Genomic DNA, 13,235 nt, shown 5'->3' on the forward strand with positions numbered 1-13,235 from the left:
AGACTAACAGCAGGAACACACAGGTTGGCTCCGAAGCGAAAGACAGAGTGCGATTGCATCTGCTCCCCTATTTATACCACCTGGCGGGGGCGGTGCGCATTATGCAAATATCGCACGCCAACTTCATTGGCCTGTTGTAGTTCACTCGAAGCTGATAGGGCTCTCTAGCGATATCCCAATTCGTCGGTCACTACTGACGTACGTCGAACGTGACCGACTGAAAGGGAACTATACTGTATTGTGAATAAAATATAAGTTTATGAGATTTGTAAATTATTGCATTCCTTTTTTATTCACAATTCGTACAGTGTCCCAACTTTTTTGGAATCGGGTTTGTACAAGCTTCTTTACAATTTATTCACATCTAAAAAATAACCCAGTCAGTTAATGGAGGGTACAAATGACTTGTTTATTTCACTTTCACTGAGATCTTGCATAAAAGTTAACATCAACTTTTACCACACTGATTTTTCTTAGTTTTCATCACAGATTACATGTGTCATATCTCATTTTCTCATATATTTTAAGTGTACTTAGAGTACACCTTCATGATGTTTCTTAAAACTTAACACGTTTAAAATGTGCACTTAGTAAAAATGTCAAGCTGAAAGTTTTACGTTAAAGTACATTTTAAATCATTATGTTTTAATAATCTTTGTCATGCTTTAAAGAAGTACACTTATTTTGATGTGTTGAATAACATACTAAAACACATGTAAAGTACTTGATTATAATTTTAACTTAATAATTTGTGTTATTTAACATTACATTTTAAGTTAATATATTTTAAATGTACTAAATTGCTACTTCATCATTTCAAATGTGTTATTACAAATATGTTTAAACACATGACATACACGACATGATGACATCCTAGTTGAGTGGGTCAAAAAAGCACTCTTAATTACAATTAACTGCATTTAAAATTTAAACTATAATACATTTTCATTCAATTGTAAAGAACATGCAATCATTTGCCAGAAAACATTACATTCAGTTCACACTTAAGTATAATTTTTTACTCTTTTTTAAGTATTATTTTTAAAAGTATACTAAAGTGCACTTTTTTCACAAGGGTAGGACTATTCCAATGTTCTGTTGTCATTTCCATTACAATCAACTTGTTTTTAAAGAAGAAATCCGTGCCAGAGAAAAGAATGGCTAAGTGACCTTTTATTTCATTAATACTATATTATGTGCACATACAGTTTTTTAAATATACTTTTAAGATTTGAAGTATGCTAAAAATGCACATTAAATACAATTAAGTGCGCTTCTTTGTGCACTAATTTTAATCATTTTCACAATAAATGCTTTGTTTTATTTCACTCTTTGTTTACATCATCATGGTCATATGAATTATCATCAAATTTAATAATTCATGTTTTACATTGGATTTTCATATTTTAAGACTGAACGTCTAAAACCAGATAAAATACAATATTTTATTTTAATGTGATCTTCATACAACAAAAGAGCTGGAATCTGTTAGTTTTATTGAAAGTAAACCAATACCCTATTGTACATAAAAGTGTACACTGCTGAAGAAATATAAAATGCAACCCACTGAACATAGAATATGCTAAAATGAACAAAACAAAGCCTTTAGTCAAGTAATAGCCATCAGAAGCTAGTATATAGAAATCAGTACAGATAAAACAATTAGGTTTCTTTAATGGCAGAAAAAAATGATAAAATGAGGTGAGATGAACTGAGATGATATGTTCTTAAGCCACACTGTTGTGGTAAACAGCCCAATGAGCCCCAATGGAGGTGATACCATTTCCATTCTGTCGACCACTGAGAAAACGCAGCTCACTTCCATCATGGGTTGGATAGAAGTTAAATGAGCCTCCATTAGGCTGCCCCACTTTTAAAGAGCGCCCGTGACTAGTGACAAACATAAGCTCATAGATGTAGCCACTGTAATACTTTCCAGAGACTTGAATGATGGATTCATTATCAAGAAGTGTCATCTCTTGGGGAGTGCCATAGTTTAAACAAACCGGTGTTGTCCAATTACCATCATACATCAGCTGAATTCTAAACAGATATATGTTATCAGTGTTCAGATTGATCATCTCAGAATAACATGTAAAAGAATTACCACACACAATGCAAAAGACCTAAATGATTCAACATTAAGTAAATAATATTTTAAAGTATATTAACTTTTTGACTCTTTTGGTCTTGATGGTTGATCTTTCATGGGTTAACTTACCCAGTAATGTATGCACTACTGTATTCCCAGACTCTAATACCATTGATGCGACCGTCATGTGCAGTGGAAAATTCATACCCACTGCCATCTCCAACAGCAAGTGAGTAAGAGTAAAAATCAGGTAAAGCTGAAAGAGAGAATAACAGCTATAAGTCTGTCTGTTTAATTAGTGATGTGATCTAGAAAAGTTATTGTGTAAACTAGTCACTGTATTTAATTGAGCAGCAAAATTTGTGTGACTGATATACATAGTGTATTTTTACATGTTCCAGAATTTTTAGCAGTTCTTAATTTTATTTTAAATTTTCTAATAGCAATTTTTGCAGTGTCATTTTGCATGTTTGATGGTGTTCCACAGTGAAAAAGTTTAGACAATTTGAAGTGGTGAGCGATACTCACGCATGGTCATGCCCACTGTACAAACTCCAGAGAGAACCAGAATAAGATGTAACATTTTGTTGTTATCCAGCACACACCAATTATCTAAAAGAAACAAAATAGATGAGGTGTTTGCTCATGCACAGTACTTCAACAATTGGCATCATGTCAGTATTCAGCTGAAACTGCAGCTTGACATCGATGATGCAGTTTGCTTTGCATCACTTTAGATGGAAAGCTCAAACAGTTTCAAACATCTAACTCTATTACATATTGACTATTATACAATGCTTAATTGTGATCAGTGTTATAAAAGACAATCACTAGAATTTAAATGACATTGTTTTAGAAATATAGAAAATCTTTACCTGCAGTTAGACTTGATATTGTTGATATTTGAGGAACTTGGTCTGCTAGCTAAACCTACTCTTCTACTAGTCAAACCTCTTCTATTGGATGAAGTATCTGTGTTTCTCTCTCATTTACTGTATGACACACCTCAGAAGGAATGTTTTGGAACGCATAACAAGTTTTGGTCCATGTGCAAAGAATGAGTTTTACATTTGTTTTCACGAATTTGAGTTTGTTTCTCTTCTTGACCTGGGAAAGAAAGCAGAAAGCAGGTTATGTGGCATATAACCTGCTTTCCTAAACATAATTCCTATGTTTAGGAATAAGTAAGCAGATAAACTCAACTTTTGGTTCCAAAAACAGAGGTAACTTTCAGGGTATGTAAAGAGCCATAGCAACTTACCCTGCTCTACTCCAGAGCAGGTTATGTTCCAGGGTTAGTTTGCTTAAGAGGTATTCAGATGCGTGTTATATAATTAATATAGTTATATTAATGTAACTAAATTTGTTAAATAGTTACAGTTATATATACAATATTATATTATACCAGTGTTCCTCAATTAGTTTTCACCAAGGGTTACTGACCACAATGTTTGTTCTGCTATTATTATTATTATTATTATTATTATTATACATTTTATTATTGTTATTGTTGTTGTTGCTGTTGTTGTTTTGTTTGTTTTTTTGTTAAAGGAATCACATAAATATTCCGATTTTTTTCTCTCAGTAGTCTGTTTTATTCAAACAATTATGAACATTTTTGTATTCAGATACAGAAGAAAACGTCTCAAGTTATGCATGTAACTATGGTTCGCTGAGAACGGAACGAGACGCTGCGTCAAAACACTGGCCGAATGCCTCCACGTGAACCAGTGTCTGAAGTGCTTATCAAATCACGGCAATATCATATTGACCGGCGACAGCCCACGACATCATAATGGTGCAGCCTGAAAGTATATAAGGGGTGCCTAGATAACATGTCATCCTCTTATCGTCTGAAGGGACTGTTTGCAGGCGGGCCCCGAGGCATGGCTGGAAGACGTAGCATCTTGTTTCCTGTTCTCAGGAAACCATGGTTACATGCATAACCTGAGATGTTCCCTTTCGAAAGGGAACTCGTGCTGCGTCGAAACGCTAGGGGAGCAATATACTTACACCTCCATGCTGAGGGGAGTGCATGCCAACTGTCAAAATCAAGCAGTTTTTAAATTAAATGTCCGACCCACTCTCCCTACGGTCAAAGCCCAAGCTATAAGCCTCAAAGAGGCCTCCATATTTTACACATGAAGGCCTGGAACCAACAACTTCAACAGAAGCGATCCCTTTAAGGGAATGTGGCTAGGGAGCCCGAAGGAAACCCAGCCAGTCACTTCTCAGGGGAACAAAGTCAACCCCGAATGCCACCAGGGAGGCTGACCTGGTCTGTTACCAATTCACTGGTAACCTAGTTTGGCAATCAACCTGTCTGTTTCTTTAGAAACAGACTCTCTAGATTACATAAGTCTCTCGAAGAGACGTCCAGAAAGAAGGACTGCAAAAGGGCAGTAAACCAACTCAGACCGGATCTTAGAGATGGGCATCCTGGAGAGCAGGACCCAGCAAAGCGCCATTGACCCTTGCAAGTGAGGGGAGTAGTAAATCTGCTCGATCCTAGGATCTACAAAGCACCTATGTTTCAAGGTGCTGAGGAAGCTGTGCACTCTAATAGGGACGCTTGTGAGGGGAGTGCACCCAGCCTAAGCGCTGATCTAACTGGGAGGCCTCAAGCGAAGCCTTCAACCTTCTGATCAGACTTAGGGAACTAAGTACTCAAATCCATCCTCAGAATGAGGGGAGTCCCAAGCTCAACTTATTAGGTCAACCAGGCTATAGGCTAGAATTCCAAAGGTGATCTAAGTTAGCCACGCCAGCTACACCAAGTAATATGCGGTCTCAGGAGCCTGGTAAGGCCAACTACCTGACAGCAAGACCTTGCTGGCTGACAAATACCCAACTGCTGGGGACTTGCATCAGGGAGGCCTACAGTGGCTAACTACCTGGTATTGAGTCTTTGCTGGCAGAGAAAATACCCGCACTGTGGGTAATTCACCTTCAGAGGGGCCCACTAAGGCCAAACACCTCAATGGCAAAAGTTCACTGGCTGAAAGTACCCAAACACTGGGGATTTGCTCACAAGGAGGCCTGCTAAGGCCAACGATCTAATAGAAAGTCAGGCCTGATAAGGCCAGCTACCTGATAGCAAATCTAGCTGGCTGTCCAAAGCCTGGAAAGCTTTGGACTCGCCCACAGAGAGGCCTACTAATTCTCAGAGAGGCCTGCTAAGGCCAACAAACTGAGAACAGACATTGGCTAGCTGCTAGGTACCCACACTGCTGGGGACTCACCCTTAGAGAGGCCTGATAAGGTCAGCTATCTAAAGCAAGTCTATGCACGTCTACCAGAGAACCCATTACTGCTGGGGACTAGCCTCCAGGGTGGCCCACTAAAGCCAGCTGCCTGGTAGCCAGTTCTATGTGGCTAAATACAGCACCCACACTGTTGGGGCTCACCTTCAGAGAGACCTAGTACCCAGATACTAGGGACTCGCCCGCAGGGAGGCCTGCAAAGGCCAGCTACCCGACAGCGAGTCTTCTGGCTACCAAGTACCCAACAAGATGGGGACTCGATCACAGGAAGGCCCGCTAAGGCCACAACCAATGGCAAGTCAAGCCACACTACTGGGGACTCAGTCACAAAGAGGCCTGCTAAGGCCTACTTATCCAATAGCGAGTCATTGCTAAAATACCTCATAGCTGCTAAAAAAAAAAACTGTTGAGGGCTAGCTCATAGGGAGGCCTACCAATGCCAGCTACCTAAAAGCAAGCCTCTGCTAGCTGTCACATAACCAAAGTTCTGAAGACTTGCTCACAGGGAGGCCTACTAAGGCCAGCTACCCGGAGCATGTCTTATTGCTACAACATCCACACTGATGGGGGCTTGCCCACAGAGAGACCTACTAAGGCCTTGCTATCTGATGGCAATCATACTAGCTACCAGAAACCCATCTACTGGGGGCTGCTCACAGGTAGGCCTGCTAAGGCCAGCTACCTGACCACGCATCTGCGGGCTGCTAAGAGCCCAACATGGTGGGGACTCACTCTGAAGGGAGGCCTGCTAAGGCCAGCTACCTTATAGAAAGTCTAGTAGCAGAGATATACTGTTTACAAAGGGCCTAAGCTTGGGACCTATCACAACAGGCCAACAAGCTGTGTACTCAGTAAAAGCACTTTTTAGCAAAGGGGGTACAACATTATGCCATCATGCCCTGGAGGAGGCCCACCTGGGCCAACTACTCTCAGATGAACACGGGCGTCAGCTCGTGGCAATGCTCTGGCTTCAAGGGAGCGTACTAAACAACCAGACCAAAGTGAAGGTTAAACATACTGCTTGACCTAAGCCATGATGGTGCAGGGCAGATAAACACAGAGCTACAAGCAAAGCACTCAAATAATACCTTGTTTTAACAAGGGAGTACTATCTGCATGACCCTGAGAATGCTACAGGGTGGAGGCTTACCATAGAGATTCTACTATGACAGAAATGATATCTGCACTCAGCCCTAGGAGAATGGGGCCTTTCGTTAAAAAGCCACCCATATTCAACCCAACACTTGAACGTCAATTCAGTGGGCTTAGGGGAGAGCCTAGCTAGAGGCCTAACTGTTAACTAGCTTCTGAAATGCGGGGCCACAGCAAAGAGCATTCTATTCACAAAGTGAAATGGGCCTAACACCTCCTAGGAGAAAACTGCAGTGGGGAGGCCTATCCAGTGGCCTACGACCCTATTCGCTACCTATTATGCCTCTACACCAACCTGCATAATGCCCCAATGCAGAACGGGGGCAGGCCTTAGCCAGACGACTTCTATTGAAAGGAGGCCAGCACTAGGGATGCCAAAAAAGAACCCACACTCACATAATGAGGGGTCAGGGGCAGGAATGCTTAGCAGACCTCCTCCACTATCCCTAGCGCTTAGCCTAGGCCAGATATCAAGGCAGCCTTGGTAAGGGCCAGCCCAAAAGCATAGATCTGCCTGAGGCTCATAAGAGCAGTGGCCTCTACAGAACTCTCAAAATAGAGAGGAGGCATAATCACTCAGTCTGAATAACTGCTAAGGGGCCTGAATCTACCATGAACACCTTAGCTATCCTAATTAGAACTAGGAGGAGCGACGCTACCCAGGTAATAATGTCAGGCAGTCCCGTGGGCTGACACTAGACATTTAATCTCTCTGAAGTAAAAGTGCTCTTCTCTTTGCACAACAACTCTCCAAACCTTGTAGAAAAGGAGACAAACTACTCTACCCTGAGGTGGCTATCAAGGCGGCCTGACGAGGGCCAGCCTACAACAGAGCGGTGGCCTCAAAACCATTCCCAAAGTGGGAGGAGGCCAGCTCGCTCAATACTGTTATTAAAAGCTGCAAGTGCGCGGTGGTCTTACCAGAGAAAATACAATAAGCAAAACCAGCACACTCACATAAGAAGACCCAAAACGATACTTCCCTCTCTAAAAATCGTTCTAGCCAACCTACAGGGAACTTCAGGGCCCTAGTATTAGACAGTAGATTTGTATTAAAAATTCCTTCCTATTTTTAAATGAATCCCCCCACACTCTACACAGGGAACAGCGGTCTACAAAAAAAAATACATTAGTATTTTAAATAGTTTAACAAAGACCTGGAACAGTTCAACCTGCGGCCACGGGGTGGCGACCTACCATCATGGAAAACATGGGGTCTACCACCCTTACAAGACTGAAAGGGCATTCTCACTATCGAAGCCAACGGCAGACCATCAGAATCATAATTTTCTCATCATAGGCCCAGCCACAGGCCTGATGTAAGAAGCTCCTGGGGCTAAAGAAGAATGGAGAGGGTAGTTCTTTGGTCACCCTCAGAGTGAGGAGATCCATTAATGATGCTGACCGCGTTTTTCATGGATCACCTCCCTCAGATCCTTCTTCTTTCTCGAGTCTTGCCTCTTCTGCATCCTACTCCTCCATGGAGGGGGCGCACAAGAGGTGACACTTGCCATCTAGCCCTGTCTATAGCCCTCGGGCCGGGATGGACCAGGTCCAGACTGCCTGGGATAGGACTCAGACCTCAGTGGTATATAAGTCTTGAATGCCGCTGAGCGTGCCTTCACCTCTCTGAACTTTCCCACCACAGCCTCAACAGAGGTGCCGAAAAGTTCAGAGGGCAAAACCAGCGCATCGTATTCCCATATTCTCTCAATCCCTTGACATCAGCAAAATTAGCCCACTGATTTTGATGAATTCGTGCCAAATATGTTTTTTTTCCATGCCTTCTTGACCTCATCATGCAGGTCAGGAAGGAATGGAAGGCTCACCAGAGCTGGAGGGCTATGGCCAGAGAGAAACCGATCGTCAAGCCGACCACACGCAATCTCTCTCCTAACACATTCCATAATCTCGTGTAGCCAGATCTTCAGACTGACGGCAGAAGGTCTGGACTCTATTGCAGCTTTCATTGGCCAAAGACCACCCAATAAGACGTTTGACTGACATGTAACGCAACCAATCACAGTTCGTTTTGTTTCGCATCAGGTTTAGGGGTGTGAAAATGAAAGTCAATGTCCCTACCCGTGTGCATCTAATAAATTATTCATTCAAGAAAGTTGTGCAAGTTTAGTGCAACAATGGAGCCGCGAACTTCACATACTTTTGAAAATCCAGCGTTTATTTGATCCTGGTTGTCACAGTTGTAAACATGACTGCGTTCTTCTTCTACGAGGGGGTTTGGCGTCATGGCATTTGTTTCCAGGCGGATGCAACACACATGTCTCCCGGACATCCTGTAAAATTCAACCAACCAGATGACAACTTCGAAACTCCTGAAGTGTTTCCAGATAAGTGTGCCATATGCATCAGACGTTCAGAGCTGCCAAATCGCGTGAGAGGTCCACATCCCTCTCAAACTGTTCGGCAAGCTTCATCTGAGAGAGCCATGATCTGAGTCTCCGCTCTGCCTCAGTGTGAGTGGGACCCGAAACACCAGGCCCAAATGCTGAACTCTCTTCCCTTGTGAAGAGAACCAGACGAGAACGAAGTGTTCTCAAAGGAAAACGCTCACAATTCGCACAGGCAGCTCCCTCGAGAACCTCCCTTGCATGCTTTTCCCCCAGACAGAGAACACACAGCTTGTGTGTGTCATCTGGTGTCAGATATCTCAGACATGGATCCACACCTAGTAAACCTTCTAGTGAGTCTGGTTTTCGCTGTGCACTTCATTTTGCCAGTGATAGCGCTTCACACATAACAGTCCCTGAAGACGAAAAGAGGATGACATGTTATCTAGGCGCCCCTTATATACTTTCGGGTCGCACCATTATAATGTCATGGGCTGTTGCCGGTCAATATGATATTGCCATGATTTGATAAGCTTTTCAGACACCGGTTTACGTGGAGGCGTTCCCCTAAAGTTTTGACGCAGCGCAAGTTCCCTTTCAAAAGGGAACTAAACTTTGTCTGTAGAATCTTAAAAATCGAATGAATAAACAAAAAAACTGGATTCCCATGTCTGTTATATGAGCAACTGATTGCTTGTAAGCTGCCACCAATTGTGATACCTTCAGTTTTTAAGAAGACAACTGTGTTGAGCTTCAGGACACGACACTGAACATTTAAGTTTTTAAGTTTTTATGTGTGTCAACATTAAAGGATTAGTTCACTTTCAAATGAAAATTAGCCCAAGCTTTACTCACCCTCAAGCCATCCTAGGTGTATATGACTTTCTTCTTTCTGATGAACACAATCAAAGATATTTTAATAAATATCCTGACGCATCCGAGGTTTATAATGGCAGTGAACAGGGGTCACTAGTATGAGCTGAAGCAAGTGCTTCCGTCTACATCCATTCATCATAACCGTGTACTCCACACGGCTCCGGGGGGTTAATAAAGGCCTTCTGAAGTGAAGCGATGCGTTTGTGTGTTATAAAGTAAAATATCTAGCTTGCGCCAGACCGCCTTCTGTATTAAAGTTACAAAGAAAGTGTAAACTGGGATCGCAGCAGTTACACTTTTTCCGTAAGTTGAATAGGGAAGGTGTAGGATGTAACGTAAGCTTTGTGAACTGCAAGGGTTTTACACTTTCTTTGTACGTTGAATACGAAAGGCTGTCTGGTGGAAGCTAGATATTTTACTTCATAACTTGTTAAATATATTTTTTTTTTACACAAATGCATCGCTTCGCTTCAGAAGGCCTTTATCAACAGATTGGGTGACTGCAGTTGGTCTGAAGCAAATTTGGTGACCCGGAAAATGTCCTCAAATAAAATGAGGTGCAAAAAAAAAACTATTGGTCGATAAGCCCCTGCATTGCCCTGGCATCTGTTTTTCACCTTGCATTCATTTGTACATTAACATCCTGCAAAGTGGCCAAAATGACAGGGAGTGATTTTTTAATTGCCCACAACGCAGAGTGCTGACATGCCGAATGTGTTTCACTAAGTTTCTTCAACTCGACTGGCTGTTCAGATGGTTCAAGCTCCTTCTGTTTTTTCTTGAAAATGTTATGGATCACTGAACCAGAAAAAAATTTGTAGAGCAGAAAAACTCAGCAGCAGGCTGGATATTTCATATACAGTCCACTAGAACCAGATTAAGTCTATGTGCATGATATATCAGCCATAATAGTGATGATCTTATTTTGCACTTCGTGATGAGTGTATTTAGCATTTGACGGGTTGTGTGCTAATTTTTTTTGCAACCGTTTGGTCAAAAATGCTGATGACATTAAGGAGAACTGGCATAAAGCACAGCAGAGTTTTAAAGCACATAATGTTAGTGCTGCACACAATTTTTCGATGGAGGCATGGTGTGAATTTAAACAGAGGATACAAGATGGCTCAAAAATACTGGACATTACGGATAAGGGCCATTTTAAAGTGGTCGAAGAAAATTGCCACTATATGAAGGCAGTGGTCGAAAGTTCGCGCTACACGGCATGTCTGCATTGTTCAGCATGGCCACAGAGAGGATGAGCAGTCAGCGAATGAGTAAAATGTTTTTTATTTCATTTGTTTTTTTAAATTATTTAATTGTGTATTAAGAATACAGCCTGTATATAATTGCTTCCAGCAAAATGTTTGGGGGTGCTATGGGGGTGCTTTGGTCTTTCTTGGGGGTGCTAAAGCACCTGCTAGCCCCTCCCTAGTGCAGCCAATGCTCCTAACTTATAAAACAAGCTGTGTTACTATGATGAATGATCAACATTTAGATCTGTATGCAGGTGAGATATAGGCTACTTTATCTAAATTAAATATAGGCCTACACATCTCTCGCTTTTGCTCTCGTGTCAGCAATTACCCCTCCGTGTGCCATAGGTTGCCAAGCCCTGGTTTAGGCTATTAAAGAAATGTAATTTCGCCAAAGAAGAACTTTGACTTTAAATAAATGTTCATTTAAAAGCATCTTACTTCAGTGTAATAGCTAATAGCCCATGTTACCATATCATCATGCTTCACACTGAGAATTTAAATAATTGTAGTAGGACGATCGGGTTCGGATATCTAAATCAGAGAAAATCATAGGTGTGGGTGGGTGGATGATTTTTTTAAAAAGCAAATTCGGGTGAAGTTAGAGCTGATCCACGCATCTCTAGCATACACATCAAAGCACGAGCACAGAAAAAAGTTATTTTAATGTGATTTTAAACCATTCAAGCGCTAGACTGGCGTGCTGTTTTCTGTGATGCTCACATCCAAAACGTGCACACAGAAAGCCACCTCTCATACTGAATAGTGTGCGATACTGAACTAAGTTCTCTTCTGCGTCTTTTTGTACTTGAATGGACAAATGCACAAAAAATTTCAAAATATAAACACACAGTAAACACAGTTGGTTATGTCTTAAAGGGATAGTTAGATACCCCAAAATGAAAATGATCCCATACTGCCCAAGCCATCCTAGGTGTATATGACTTCTTTCAATCTGAGTTATATTTAAAAAATATCCTGGCTCTTTCAAGCTTTATAATGGCAGTGAATGGTGCCATTTTTTGAAGCCCAAAAAAGCGCATCCATCCATCTTATAAGCAATCCATATGGCTCCAGGGGGTTAATAAAGGCCTTCTGAAGTGAAGCGGTGCGTTTTTGTAAGAAAAATATCTATAATTAACCTTAATAAACTGTAATTACTAGCTTTTACAGCTGGTCTATTCACATGTGATTTTGAGCTGGACCTTTTTACAGAAGGTAAAAGTCACCATAATCTTTACTGACATTATCCGTAATGATTACTGACATGACACTGTGACATTAAAGAGCATGTTGGATTATAGCGTGATAGAAGATCAGATAAATTAAAGAAAACAGCAAAGGGCCCAATACAGATCCTTGTGGCACTCCATACTTTACTGCTGGAAGGTTAGATGCTTTCTTATTTACACAACCAAAATGGTAACAGTCAGACAGGTGGGATCTAAACCATCTTAAAGCATTTCCCTGAATACCAATGTAAGGAGTATGTCATGATCTATGGTGTCGAATGCAGCCTTGGTCAGATGCTAGAACCAAGTAATATATAATTTTAACAAGTGCAGTCTTTAACAAGTGCTATGATGGGGCCTAAAACCTGACTGAAATTCGCATAGATACTATTTTTCTGCAAAAAGAGCACTTTGGACTCTGGTGTGTTTGCTAATTTCCTATAGTCTAGTTGCTGTTTCTTAATCAGAAGCTCAAAGGGATAGTTCACCCAAAAATTTAAATTCTGTCATCATTTACTCACCCTCGAGTAGTTCCAAACCTGTATGAATTTCTTTGTTCTGCTGAACACAAAGGAAGATATTTGGAAGAATGTCAGTAACCAAACAGATCGCGCCCCCATAGACGGGTTTCTGTGCAACGTCATCACAGAGATGCGCGCAACCTGGTCTCATTGTTAATACGTAGGTATTAATACGTAACTTTCAAAGACACAAAACGTACATTTTTGTACGTTTAGAAAGGTGCTAAAACGTACAATATTGACGTAATTATGGCACTAAAACGTAAAAATATTTACGTTTTTACAGCGAACAAAACGTAAAATATTTACGAATCTTATCATGTCTTAAAGATATATGTATAATTTCCCTTTTATCGTTTTGTAGATAAATGTAAGATCCCTAAACCCCATCCCGAACCTAAACCTACCCATTTTATACAGAATGTTAAAAGAATAAAACATAATGGGCAGAAATGTGTAGGAAAATGACAATTTTAGTAAAAATATAACATTAAAACG

At 41.1% G+C, this 13,235-nt stretch overlaps 1 protein-coding gene across 1 annotated transcript; it reads right to left on the minus strand.

The window, feature by feature from the left end:
• Positions 1–1,153: 1,153 nt before the first annotated feature.
• Positions 1,154–3,067, minus strand: LOC127497860 (zymogen granule membrane protein 16-like). Its single transcript, XM_051866626.1, has 4 exons — positions 2,968–3,067; positions 2,621–2,704; positions 2,222–2,348; positions 1,154–2,043 (listed from the first exon to the last, which is right to left on the minus strand). The coding sequence occupies exons 2-4, from the start codon at positions 2,673–2,675 to the stop codon at positions 1,728–1,730; spliced, it is 498 nt and encodes a 165-aa protein (XP_051722586.1). The 5' UTR covers positions 2,676–2,704; positions 2,968–3,067; the 3' UTR covers positions 1,154–1,727.
• Positions 3,068–13,235: the final 10,168 nt, after the last annotated feature.

Source organism: Ctenopharyngodon idella, chromosome 16, assembly GCF_019924925.1.
Source record: "Ctenopharyngodon idella isolate HZGC_01 chromosome 16, HZGC01, whole genome shotgun sequence".
In the NCBI taxonomy this organism is placed as follows: Eukaryota; Metazoa; Chordata; class Actinopteri; order Cypriniformes; family Xenocyprididae; genus Ctenopharyngodon; species Ctenopharyngodon idella.